The sequence below is a fragment of the Vicia villosa genome, linkage group LG1 (assembly GCF_029867415.1).
Source record: "Vicia villosa cultivar HV-30 ecotype Madison, WI linkage group LG1, Vvil1.0, whole genome shotgun sequence".
NCBI lineage: Eukaryota > Viridiplantae > Streptophyta > Magnoliopsida > Fabales > Fabaceae > Vicia > Vicia villosa.
This window is the reverse complement of record NC_081180.1, coordinates 130,399,600-130,414,045: the sequence shown is the minus strand read 5'-3', so window position 1 is coordinate 130,414,045 and position 14,446 is coordinate 130,399,600. Positions and strand designations below refer to the sequence as shown.

The window sequence follows — 14,446 nt, the reverse complement described above, 5'->3', positions numbered from 1 at the left end:
TGCCAATTCCTTGGCTTTTCCCCAACATGTTTCTTGATTAAACCAATTACTACCTTATTTGTTGCTTTGACCTGGCCATTTTCCTGGGCATAATAAGGTGTACATGTCCACAGTTTGAATCCCATTTCGTTAGTGAATTCTTGTACTTTTCAACCAGTAGAAACTGATCCTTGGTCTGTCGTAATAGTTTATAGTATTCCAAATCTATAGATAATATGTTTCTGGATTAATTTGATCACAACTTCCTGATTAGCATTCGCCAGTGGTATTGCTTCTACCCACTTACTAAAATAGTAAATACCTACCAAAATATACCTTTGACCCTTTGAAGATGCTGGTCAAATTTCTCCAACTATTTCTAAGGCCCAGCCTCTAAAAGGCCAAGGTTTAACAATAGAATGTAGTTCGCTCGCAAGAACATGTTGTATACCTGCATGAATTTGACACTCCTGACACCCTTTGGCGAACACCACACAATCTTTAAGCATTGTGGGCCAATACATTCCTTGTCGAAATAAAAGCCATTTTATCTTATGACCAACTTGATGTACCCAACATGCCCCACTGTGGATACTAGAGAGGGCTAGATAAACCTCACATTCGCTAAGACAATTAAGTAGGATGCCCTCAGGTGTCTTTTTAAATAACTCATTACCCATAAGAATATAACTTAAAGCTCGGTACCTGATTTTACGTTCGACACAAGCTGTTGAATTTTTCAAATACTCCACTATTGTCTTTCTCCAATCTTCTTCTATTAAGCTATCTATGGCCAGAATTTCAAAATTATCTTCGTCAGCGTATTCTAGCTTTGTAGTTTTCAAATCTGATGGAGATAATCTGGTTGAAACGACCATTCCTCTAACTTTGATTGCATATCGTAACTTCTCTTTTTAAACTTTATACCTAGAAGCAATCTGGGCCAAATCATTGGCCTCTTGGTTTTCAAGTCGAGGTACATGTCAAATGCTCACCGTTTCGAACCTTCGCAGGAGTCTCTTAGCTATCACAAAATACATAATAAGATTTTCTTTGACACATTTATATTCTTTTGTAATTTTTTTTATAACTAACTCCGAGTCACCCATTATTTCGACTCGAGTTGCCCCCAATTCCAACAAGATTTCAAGTCCATCTATCAAAGCTTCATATTCGACCTCGTTGTTTGAACAAAGGCCTTCAATCTTATACTTGAATTTTGTTGGAATTTTATTAGGAGAAATAATCAGGACTTCCACGTCTGTTCCATTTTATGACTAGAGCCGTCGAAGTATAACTTCCAAGGCTTGAGTTCGAGATAGTCCAAAGGACTTTCGATCACAAAGTGGTAAACTATGAAGTCTGTCAGTATCTGTCCTTTCACAGCCGCCTTTAAAGGCGTGTATGTTAATATGTTAATGAATATTCAATTGATGCAAGTGCCCATTTGTCAATTCCACTATGCAATATAATTTAGATAACATATGCTTAATAACGTCGAAATGAGAAGAAACATAGACATCAACTGGATTTATATAGTGCTTCAAATTTGTACATGAAAAGTATAGACATAAACATAATTTTTCAACTGAGTTATATCTAGTTTTTGCATCATTTAAAACTCGACTAAGGTAGTAAATGGCTCTTTCGACGCCATTTTCATCCTCTTGAGCCAACATGCTCCCTAAGGTTACATCAGATACATATATGTACAACTTCATGCTCTTATTTTTACAAGGAGGAGAAAACAACTACTGTAAATGAGAAAGATACACATGGTACTTTGAAAACACGAGAAGTTTGTAGGAAAGGATACAACTAAAGGTTGTTTTGAAGGTGCGATAAACCTACGGTGTGCAAAATCAAAATAAGGAAAGAAACAGGTAAAATATGTTTCGCTGGAGCTCGAGGAAGAAGAATCGAAGCAGGCAAAAAGAAGATAAAAGTTACAGTTTGGGCAAAGAACGAAAACATTCCCTGAAAGGTGAAATAACCTTTATATATTGGAGCGAGGTAGATAATTCAATGACACAAAATGAAGGAAGACAAACATATGAAAAACAACATTTAGATTTACCTCAAAATTACCACATAACTCGAGTATACTCGAGCATGTTAGAGATCTGGGTTCACGTGTAAAGCAAGTCTTGTGAAGCGTCTCAATGATACGTGATCGGAAAATAGCAAGTGTACTATTTTTACCGATGTAGTAATAATAGGATTTATCCCAAATATCGATCTCGTGGACTGCGTAGGAAATATAAGTTATTTTAATGATTCAATTGAACAAAAGACCATGGGGGTTTTGTTGTTTGACTAGAAATAATGATAAATGACAACAAATCAATAAGAGACGTAAATGTGACTTTAAAACAATATGAGAGAATATGCTAGGGTGAGTGTATGAATTGCCTTGCAATGACCCTTAATCCTTAGTTATAAAATATCAATGTACATGAACTATTACCGAATCTCAAGAGTTATCTTCCCTAATTCCTCAGAGGAAAACCTTTTGATACTTTCTTGTATCCTAATTCCTTAGCAATTCAAGAAGTAATCAAGCGCAATATAATTTATCAAGATTATTATGGTTACTACGAAGCATCCTCATTCCTAAGCAATAACAATCGTAATATAATTTTGCAAACAGCGATAAGGTGGTTTATCCGACCTAAACCTTAACCGTAAATCAAAAATCTATTTGTCAGATAGATAGAGCAATAAGCACTTTGCACAATCAAATAATTTCACACACATAAATATTCTCTAACATAAAGGAAATTAGGTTCAATGACAATAGCAATTCAGGGACACCCCCTAGCATTGGGGGGTTTAGCCGCTCATAATATTCAAAGAAAATACAATAGGAAGATTAGACATTACAAGAAAATAGGATTGCTTTGATCTTCAATCGCAATTGCTCTTGAAGATCTCTGTTCTCCAAAACCCTTGAGAGCTCTCCTCTTTCTTCTGCAATTCTTTCGTACGTCAAAAAGTCTCTTCCCTCCTCCCCATTAGGTTTTAGTAGTGTTGATTCAAGTTAAAAACATGCGAAAAGTCCGAACTACCCTTAATGAAGTTGAGGCCTTTAAAAATATAAAACTGGCAAAATTGCTCGCGCCTGCCAACACGGGCCGTGTCCTGTGACACGGGCACCCGTGTTGGCCCTCTGTCCATGTTATTTTCAAAATTTCCCCCAGGCTTCTTGACACGGGCAGTGTCACGTGACACGGGTACCCGTGTCAGGCCACTGTTTTGCATGTTTTCTTTGCTTTCCCCCAGGCTTCCTGACACGGGCAGTGTCACGTGACACGGGTACCCGTGTCAGGCCACTGATTTCTCCATTCTTTTGTTTCTTCTCCTGCTTCCTGACACTGGCTGTGTCCTGTGACACTGGTACCCGTGTCAGGCCACTGTATGCACCAAATCTTCATTTTTTCTTTGATTCATCTTTGTTCAGCCCTGCATTCTTCTCATGGACTTAAACGCATAAACCTGAAACACAATCACTACCAAAAACAAGCATCAAAGCATCTTAAAAACACGAGTTCTTAGCATCAAAACAAAACACACAACTTAAATGAAACTTTCAAAATAAGAACGAAAACTATAAAAGACGGGCCATTGTGTTACCGAATTGACGAGATTTATGCCGAGAGATTGATGAAAACACCATACAAATTGGTGACCGATCACAACCCCAAACTTAGCTCGTTGCTTGTCCTCAAGCAATGCCTGAGACATCAAGCAGAGGTCACCCCTAAATTTATGCTTCCACAATACAACCGTGTTTTTCACAACTCGACTTCCACCATTCCGGTCAATCATGCTAGCTTTTACTCCCCGAATTTTCCGCTCCACTTTCATGTTAAAATTCTCCTTCACCTGTAAGCTTTTTCACACTTCTCACCAAGTCTCTCACGGTTAAAAGCAATTCACTCATAAATCACGATATGCAATATCAACTTTTAAATTTGAACAAATTCTACTTTCATACACAAACACTTTGCACACACTTTTTGAGGTCTTCGGGCTGAAACGGGGCTTAGGACTGGTGGGATAAACAAGGAAACGGATACACAAAGGTTTTGGGGGCTCGGCAATCATGTTGTCTTTCTTGTTATTGTGCTCATTTTAGTACGATGGGGTTTAATCATTGACTCTTGACTTCACTCACTTATTCGAGTGTTTCAAATGTAACCAAGTCATTTAGTCAGGACAAGTGTGTTTTGGTGAGTTCTATAATTTTTTTTTTCTTTTCTTCTCTTTTTTTTTTTTCACTTGCCCTTTTTGTATCACCACCCCAAACTTAGAATTTTGCACAACTTTTTCATCCACCACGTTTATGCCGAGCACGGGTAAAAGGGAATATTTATTTTTTCTTTTGGCCAAGGGGTAATATATGCGGGTTTTTAAAAACAAACAAGGGATAAAGGCTCAAAGGGGTTTGCAAATGGTAAACATGAATCAGGGATGGCTAAAAAGGCTCAAGGGGAAACACAAAAAAACGTGCCTCAGTGTGTGTTATCAGGTAGTGTCATATGAATAGAACTTACGCAAATTCAAAGTGATAAAGTCATACCTGACTACTCTCTCATGATGATAAATGTCTGGCTTTTTATGATCTCACCATGTTGGGCATAGCTTACAGGATCCCGAGTGCTTATTGTGTAATGTCGCTTCTTTTCCGGTTCGTATGTACCAGCTTTCAATCTCAGACCAGTGTCATCGAGTTGCGTCCAACTATTTTTTTCAGTTGTATCAACTTTCAGGGGTGCCTCGGGTGCAAGCTTAGGTTGGATCTTTCATCCACTCGGTACTGGTTCACCTCTCTTTGACACAATCCTCGTCCTTCTGCAACACAATGTTCCTTCAAGCAAACTAATTAAAACAGAACGAAAAACTTAGCAAATAAACTGAAAATAAAAACTGAATGCAATAAACCCCCCCCCCCCCACACTTGAACCAAACATTGACCTCAATGTTTAAATTCAAGATAGTGAGGGTGAACTCACAGAGGGTACTGCGACTCCAGCTGCCTCTTCCTAGCTTTCACCGGAGAGACCCACCTTTTTTTCTGAAAACAAAACAAAAAGTAAACTGCATTATTAAAACCGTGGGTTGCCTCCCACGAAGCGCTTCGTTTAACGTCGCATGGCTCGACGGTCCAATACCCTTTATTAAGGAGGGTACTTCCTCCTCCAAACTTGGTTGCTTGTCACTTCCGCAACCACAAACTTATGAAGCCGAGAAGTATGGACCACTTTTCTCTTCAAGTTACTACCCACTTTCATCTTCTCACCTTTACTTTCCACTGTTTTCTTCTTCTTGATTTCTTGAATTACCGCAGGAATTTTTATAGGTGTATGAGTTGAGGCCACCTTAGAGATGATACTTGAAACTTTTTCGGGATGGTGTGGACTTTTGTTGGCTCCCTCACTTCTGATCATACCAACTTTAGATTGATTATTCCCACCAACAGCTTCTTTTTTGACTTCTAACACCTTCAGTGTTACCTCCTCATCAAATGATTTAACTATGAGTTCCCCTTTTTCAATATCCAAATTGCAGCGACTAGTAAGCAAAAAGGGTCGCCCAAGAAGGATTAGAGTCTCTTCATCCTCAGGAATGTCCATGATGTGGAAATCAACTGGGTAAACAAACTTGTCAATCTCTACCATTACATCTTCGGCTATCCCATATGAATTCTTAATAGTGTGATCAGCAAATTGCAACTTTGTTTCACTCTCGCTTATTTTTCCAATCTCCAGCTTTTTGAAGATGGACAATGGCATCAAACTCACACTAGAACCAAAATCAATTAGCACCTTTTTGAACACTCTGTCATTTATGGTGCACGGTATTGCAACCACTCCAGGGTCTTTCTTCTTAATGGGGATCTTCCTTGCTGGCGAGACTCTACCACACTTTTCAGTCACAATTTTTGTTTCATCTCCCACTTGTCTTTTCTTAGAAATTACCTCTTTCATAAATTTCTTGTAGAAAGGCATATTCTCAAGTGCTTCAAAGAAAGGTAAGTTAATCTCTAACTTCTTGAACATTGCAGCAAACTTCTCAAAATCCTTCTCTTTCGAATCCTTCTTGGCCACTCTAGAGGGGAATGGTAATTTGACCACCGGTTTAGTTTCTTTCTTATTTTTCTCTTCTAGTGGCTTAACCGGTGATATCACTACTTCAGGCTCTTTTGGATTTTCTCTAATTTCTAGATCTACCTCTATGACTAAGTTGTCATCTATCTCCTCCTCTTCTTCAGGCTCTGGCGCTTTCTGACTTCTTGTTGTAACAACATTAATTTTTTCTTGGTTTTTTGGATTTGCCACAGTTGAGCTTGGAAGAGTACCTTGTGCCTGTAGAGTGAGATGTTGTGCTATTTGACCCACTTGAACTTCCAAATTTTTGATTGAAGCTGTTGTGTTCCTATGGTTGTTTCTTGTCTCTTCTTGAAACTGGGAACATTGTCCGGCCAATCTCTCAATAGCTACTTCCCATTCTGCCTTTTGAGGAACTTGTTGTTGATCTTTCCATGAGAAGTTTGGATGATTCTTCCATCCCGGATTATAGGTGTTAGAATAAGGATTGTTCTGCTTCAAGAACTTGATTTCTTCAATTTGTTGAGGAGTTGCAAAACAATACACAGTTTGGTGAGGACCATTACAAATCTCACAATTGACCGTCTGAGCCGGTTGAACTTGAGCCACAGTTTGAGTCTCAACAGTCATCTTCTTGAGTCTTCTCTCGACTTCAGCTGCAATTTAGTCTTCCATTTTCACAACTTGATTAGCCAACTTTAAATCAATCATCCCTTCCGGCTGGCTTACACTACGATCATATAATTCCAAATGCTCATTCGCAGCAATGGCTTCAATGATCTTCTTGATACCAGTAGCTGTTGTAAAATTAGATGAGCCACCGGCAGCTGTGTCAATGAGTTGCTTAGTCTTCATCTTGAGGCCATTCACAAAGTTCTGCATCTGTTCAGTTGCATCCATATTGTGAGTAGGACATGCAACTAATAATCGTTTAAACCTCTTGTACGCATCTCCAAGTGATTCTCCTTCCTTCTGTTTAAAATTTACTATGTCATACCTCTTACGGATATACACAGAAGCAGGAAAATACTCGTTGAGAAATGTCGTCTCCATTTGTTGCCAAGTTGTAATGCTCCCAGCAGGTAAAGAGTAGAACCACTCTTCAGCATCTTCTGAAAGGGTAAAGGGAAACATTACCAACTTTTTCGCTTCCTCGGAGTGTCCTTCAATTTTTAACGACGTGGTCATCGTGAGAAATCTCTGTAAATGCTTATTTGCATCTTTATTGATTTTTCCTGAAAAAGGCCTCTTTTCGAGTTGCTGAATCGTTGAAGGGTGCAACTGAAAATGAGCAACATTGACCGGTTGATTTACTATTGTCAACCGTCCAGTTGGAGCATTTGTTCCTCCATAATCACCCAGAAGTCTCTCCACTGGAGGTGGATCTGCAGCCATGGTTTCAGACTCGGTGTCTGAATGTTCGGAATGAACCGAAATTACTTCCTCTTCTTCAGATTCAGAAACTGTCAGTGTTGCTTTTGATGTTTCCGGTCTTTCTTGCCTGGCTTCACGGAGTCTGGTACGCAATGATCTTTCTGGTTATGCGTCAAAAAGAAGTTCAGCTGAGGTCTTACCTCGCATCCACAGATTAGACAATTATTAATAGCAATAAATCAAAATATAGAAAGAAAAATTTTGGTTGCAGAGCAACAAAATTTCAATTGAATTACAAATTGAACTTATATTTCTGGCAGTCCCCGGCAACGGCGCCAAAAACTTGGTCGGAAAATAGCAAGTGTACTATTTTTACCGATGTAGTAATAATAGGATTTATCCCAAATATCGATCTCGTGGACTGCGTAGGAAATATAAGTTATTTTAATGATTCAATTGAACAAAAGACCATGGGGGTTTTGTTGTTTGACTAGAAATAATGATAAATGACAACAAATCAATAAGAGACGTAAATGTGACTTTAAAACAATATGAGAGAATATGCTAGGGTGAGTGTATGAATTGCCTTGCAATGACCCTTAATCCTTAGTTATAAAATATCAATGTACATGAACTATTACCGAATCTCAAGAGTTATCTTCCCTAATTCCTCAGAGGAAAACCTTTTGATACTTTCTTGTATCCTAATTCCTTAGCAATTCAAGAAGTAATCAAGCGCAATATAATTTATCAAGATTATTATGGTTACTACGAAGCATCCTCATTCCTAAGCAATAACAATCGTAATATAATTTTGCAAACAGCGATAAGGTGGTTTGTCCGACCTAAACCTTAACCGTAAATCAAAAATCTATTTGTCAGATAGATAGAGCAATAAGCACTTTGCACAATCAAATAATTTCACACACATAAATATTCTCTAACATAAAGGAAATTAGGTTCAATGACAATAGCAATTCAGGGACACCCCCTAGCATTGGGGGGTTTAGCCGCTCATAATATTCAAAGAAAATACAATAGGAAGATTAGACATTACAAGAAAATAGGATTGCTTTGATCTTCAATCGCAATTGCTCTTGAAGATCTCTGTTCTCCAAAACCCTTGAGAGCTCTCCTCTTTCTTCTGCAATTCTTTCGTACGTCAAAAAGTCTCTTCCCTCCTCCCCATTAGGTTTTAGTAGTGTTGATTCAAGTTAAAAACATGCGAAAAGTCCGAACTACCCTTAATGAAGTTGAGGCCTTTAAAAATATAAAACTGGCAAAATTGCTCGCGCCTGCCAACACGGGCCGTGTCCTGTGACACGGGCACCCGTGTTGGCCCTCTGTCCATGTTATTTTCAAAATTTCCCCCAGGCTTCCTGACACGGGCAGTGTCACGTGACACGGGTACCCGTGTCAGACCACTGTTTTGCATGTTTTCTTTGCTTTCCCCCAGGCTTCCTGACACGGGCAGTGTCACGTGACACGGGTACCCGTGTCAGGCCACTGATTTCTCCATTCTTTTGTTTCTTCTCCTGCTTCCTGACACTGGCTGTGTCCTGTGACACTGGTACCCGTGTCAGGCCACTGTATGCACCAAATCTTCATTTTTTCTTTGATTCATCTTTGTTCAGCCCTGCATTCTTCTCATGGACTTAAATGCATAAACCTGAAACACAATCACTACCAAAAACAAGCATCAAAGCATCTTAAAAACACGAGTTCTTAGCATCAAAACAAAACACACAACTTAAACGAAACTTTCAAAATAAGAACGAAAACTATAAAAGACGGGCCATTGTGTTATCGAATTGACGAGATTTATGCCGAGAGATTGATGAAAACACCATACAAATTGGTGACCGATCAATACGACTAACATTTTTACCTTCTAAATTTTTTCCACTTCAGCAAACAAAGGACTCGCCGTGAAGATCTCGACCTAGGGCGACACTGACCTGATATTCTGGAAAACTTCTCTTTACTATGTTATAACATGCCATAGGGGCAATTGTTTTGGGCTGATCAGAGGCCCAATAACAAGGAGACTCAATCATCCTCCATGGTCGTAAGGTATTGAAAGTGTATTACATCAACTACCTTGAGACTCGTATTTGATCCACACCACAAGCCCTTATTCACCGTTGGATATCATCTAACGATTTCTCACGTTCCACGTCAGAAAACAGATAAATCTCTAACCGCCTATCATATATAAAAAATCTCACACGAAATCAGAAATAAGTTCTAACTATAATTTACTTTACTCTTTTATTAATCACTTACTTATTTGAGCGTTGAAGTGAATCTTGTATGTCCACTTCCACTCTAGTGTCTTGTATGTCCACTTCCACTCTAGTGTGATAAAAATTTGCTCAGGAAACTTAATCTGTTGAATAAATAATACTCACTGTTGAGAAATGAATTATGTGTACTATCTTAAAAATTCATAGTAGGACAAAAGATATGAAGTTGAATTCACCCTAATGTCACTTTACTTGTCAATTCTGACGTAAGAGAATCTTGTTCCTCTAGTATTATGTTTTCATTTGTTTTGTATTTTCTCCGTATACAAAAATAAATAAACCAGTTTTTACAACACGAAAACTTAAAAAAAAAATCTAATAAAAAAATATTTTTCAATTTCTTCGAATGGACTTTTTCGAATAAAAAAAAGGTTAGTTGCCGTAAACCTAATTCGGACAACATCCCATACCATAAAACACTGTCAATTACCAACACAGCACAACACTTAAAAAATAAATATTATAAATAAAATCCCCATTATATATATTTTCCAACCTAAAAAAAATTATTACTATTTCCTCTTAAAGAATCATTAACCCTTGAGCTTCTTCTTCTTTACCCTCCGTACTAAATGGAACCCAACAACGTCAACAACACCAACCTACTCACCTCACTCTTCGAGCACCAAGCCGTTAGCCCCGTCACCGTCAACGCTTCTCCAGTTAACGGTTCGTTAGTAACAACCACAACCACCGATGGGTCCCACTCCAACCTTCATTCCGTTACGGAGAACAAGAAGAAGCGAGGTAGGCCTAGGAAGTACGAGTCTCCACAAGAAGGCCTCGCCGCTAGGAAAGCTGCCGCTGCGGCGGCGGCGGCGGCCGCCGCTGCTTCCCCTGCTCCTGCGACGTCGTTTACCTCTTTGAATCTCAACAAGCAGAAAAAGTTTCATTCCTCTTCTCTAGGTTTCTATCTTAACCTATTTTTTTTTTTTTTTTTTTAATTTTAGAATAGTTTGTTTGGTGATTATTAAGTTGAACTAATTGCATGCATGATAATTTGATGTTTTATTTTTTTTGTTGATGTAGGTAATTTGAGAGAGAACTTCAATCTTCACATTGTTGCTGTTCCTGCTGGTGAGGTATGCATTGTTCTTGATCCGTTGATTTAGTTTATTGATTTTAGATTTTTGGATTTGTTTGCTAAATCTGGTTAGTTTTATTCTAACATTCAATAGAGAATCTCTATATTATATTTTTTCATTTCATACCATTAATTTTATAATGTGCTCCCTGTAGCCTTAAATATATGAAAAAATATATACATGTAGCTGACCGGCCAAGTACATGTACTTTTTTTTAAAGTTGAGGGAGTAGTTAACTTATAGAAGTGTTTTGATGTGGTGAAAGAGTGGATTTTTCATTGGATTTCAGTGTAAAACTAATTTAGACCGACGGTACAGTTCTAAATTAGATCTGTGTCATAGATATTCAACAATGTTTTTGTTGGTTGTCGACTTTTCTAACACAACTCTCTCCTTTTATCTGGGCTTGAGACCGGTTATATATAGCAAGACTGACATAGGCAACTCTCTACTTTTTATCTGGACTTGAGACCGTCTATATATAGCAAAGCTAACATAGGTAGGAATGTTATGCATGTATACAAAAAAGAGTGCTAATGAATGAGGTTGCATTAGAATATTTATTAAATATAATGTGTTTCCATACTAGCATCTATTTTATAAGATATTATTAACCTATCTTGTGATATCTTCATGTTGTTTTGAAGTATTTTGGAATTTGGATTACTATCTCATAGGGTTGGTTTATCATCTCAAGTTGTTGCAAATTATTTTATTTGAAAGTTTTCATGGTTGTTTATAATAGTTAGTATAAATGAAAGTTAGGGTTTAGTCTTTTTGTATCATAATGTAACAATTAATCAATCATATCAAACCATAATCATAATTTAAATTTCTTATTTGTGCTGTTCTGTTTAACTCCAACTTCAACAACCTGAAGGGGTAATGCGATATGAACTCACAGAGTCACCGAATAATATGTTTTGATTTATCTTTGGTATCTCACCATTTTGATCTTCACTTTTTTCAGATAGCTTAAATTTTCTTTTTGTCTAGTATTTGAACATGTTTAATTTGCCATTTGCGTAATGTTATTAAATTTGTCAGCTTTCTTTTACCTATCTATTACTTCCCTAATTGTTTGCGCACATTTTCAATAGGATATTGGCCAAAATATTATGTCGCTCATGCAAAAACATAATAGGTGTGAGATGTGCATTTTGTCTGCATCTGGTTCCGTCTCTAGTGCTACTCTTCGTCAGCCGGCAACCGCTGGAGGCAATATTACGTATGAGGTAAACAAATACTTTCTTTTCTCCATGCTCTTTATGTATTATTTTGATCTCTAAACTTCCAACAAACTTGTGAAGGAAGTGAGACTCAACTGCAGTCCTGGGTAGAAATATGATCTTAGAATATCAGAACAAACTAGACTCTATCTTATATTCTCTCTTTTTTAAAAATAAAACAAAATATTGTTTATTTAAGATTTTTCTCGTAAAGCTCATAAAACTGAAAATTTGAAGTCACCTCTACTATTAGTGAAGGAGCGAAGGTTCTCTAATCACTTTTTTCCCTCATTTATTTCTAAATCAATTCTTGCCTTATATGCTTGTTTCTCAAATGTGAGAAAACATAGGATTAAACATACAAATTATAATGAAGTTTTTTAAAGAAATACTAGCATACAAGTTGTTATGTACATAACTATCTTTTTTATGCTTGTATTGTTGTCAATGTTTAACTATTTTTATTTCTATAATTAGGGTCGCTTTGACATTATTTCCCTGACTGGATCATATGTCCGTAATGAACACGAAGGCCGTTCTGGCGGTCTCAGTGTATGCTTAGCTCATTCTGATGGGCAACTTGTAGGTGGAAGCATTGCCGGACCCCTCAAAGCCGCCAGTCAAGTTCAGGTAATTTCTAACAACAACAACCAAGCCTTATCCCACTAAGTGGGGTTGGCTGCATGGATCATGATTTCTCACAATTTATAAACTCTGATTGAACTTTAACTTGTGGGAAATATGACCCGTGTCTCCTGATCAATTTCTTAATACAAAGTAGAAACTTACTTTTGATATGATAACTTTCAAGTATAAAAAACTGATCTAGTAAACAGAATTTCACTATATTAGAATTAGAGAAAACTATAGTCTATAAGTCAATTTCAAAATCAAATGTGGCTAAAACTAAGAAGTCACAAAGGCAATATCAGTTAATATTTACAGTATTTTGATTTCAGTAGAACCGGTTCTATTTGTGTTGTTGGTGTTTAAACTCAAATTCATGCACGGGGTGGGAAATCCTGAAGTATTTAAATTTCTCACCTGAATCATACTAGGCAGATTGACATATTGAGAAGTGCAGATGCATTGTTATGACTTACTGATATTCCAACTATGTTGGCACTCTAGTCATGATAAGAATTTTTTTATTATATTGATTCTCTCTAAATTTCTATCTTCAATATACCTTCAAATTTAATCTTTAGACTGTCCTAGAATTAGGCATAAAACCGTGTTGGTTTCCGTGCAAGAGATTTAAAACACAGCTCGGGACAACTTACAATTTGAAATCACTTTGGATTTAATTGACACAGGTCATCGCCGGCACATTTTCTATTGAACCCAAGGACACTGGTGCTGGTATAAAAGGCAATACTTCTACCAGCAAGTTACCATCACCGGTAGGTGAGCCTGCATCAAATTTAAGTTTCCGCCCAGCACTTAACTCTTCAAATGGGAATACAATCCCGGGAAACAAAGAGCATCAAGCTATTGGGGGAAGTCATTTCATGTCTCCACAATATGGAGTAAACGTGGTTCCTTTCCATCCCTCGGATTGGGGAAGTCGTCCAGATTCTAGGAATGCTGGTTTTGAACTGATAGGTATGAACTTCAGCGGTTTTTGAAATCCCTCAACCTTCCCTCCCAAACCAAATATTTCTTTTTTTATGATTTATTCAGAAGGGAGATTAACAAGATACTGAGAATGATGTTTTCTGTATGCAGGAAGAACAGGTCATGAAGCTCACCAGTCTCCTGAGAATGGGGCCTATTCCTGATTAAGATAGCTTTTGGGCTGTGAGAAGATTAATCCTTGGTAGATAGGTTTATGATATCTCTTTGTAATACTAGTAGTTTTTGTCTCAATATGCCCCTAATGGTAGAAATACTTGATCATCCTAAAAATCAGCTTAAGAGTCCTCTGTCCTATTACTCTTTTTGAGGCAATATGTCCTATTACTTTTTTGGGCCAACCATGTGTGAAATTGGGAATGCTTTTCTTTTGACTAAAAGTTGGTAGAAGCATCTTTTGTTATGTAGTTGTTCCCCTCCAAGTTGCAAAATTGAGAAAATATCCGTTTACTGAGAATGAAAGCATCCGTGACTATTTTGTTTCTTTTTGTTTCTTACAGTACTAACTAATAGGGGGCAAAACTGTGCCCTCATGTTTTAATTTATTCTAACTAGTATATAACCCGCGCGTTGCGCGGTTGACCTATAATATATTATAATTATTATTGCATATAATATTTTGAACTCAAATTTTTAGATTATTGATTGGTTTGTGGAATTTTTTTAAATGATTTTATTTAAGTAATTATTATATGTAGTCTTATAAGTATATTTGAGAAAAAGTTAAA

General features: G+C 37.2%; 1 protein-coding gene across 1 annotated transcript; it reads left to right on the top strand.

The window, feature by feature from the left end:
• The first annotated feature begins 10,256 nt into the window (after positions 1–10,256).
• LOC131644199 (AT-hook motif nuclear-localized protein 14-like) lies at positions 10,257–14,204 on the top strand. The gene is made up of 6 exons (XM_058914631.1): positions 10,257–10,675; positions 10,799–10,851; positions 11,955–12,089; positions 12,561–12,713; positions 13,400–13,688; positions 13,812–14,204. The coding sequence occupies exons 1-6, from the start codon at positions 10,342–10,344 to the stop codon at positions 13,862–13,864; spliced, it is 1,017 nt and encodes a 338-aa protein (XP_058770614.1). The 5' UTR covers positions 10,257–10,341; the 3' UTR covers positions 13,865–14,204.
• The last annotated feature ends 242 nt before the right edge of the window (positions 14,205–14,446 follow it).

Coding starts and splice junctions, on each gene's coding strand:
- LOC131644199 (XM_058914631.1), top strand. CDS start 10,342: ATGGAACCCAACAACGTCAACAACACCAACCTACTCACCTCACTCTTC. Junction 10,852..11,954: donor TTGCTGTTCCTGCTGGTGAG/GTATGCATTGTT, acceptor CATTTTCAATAG/GATATTGGCCAAAATATTAT. Junction 12,714..13,399: donor AAGCCGCCAGTCAAGTTCAG/GTAATTTCTAAC, acceptor TAATTGACACAG/GTCATCGCCGGCACATTTTC.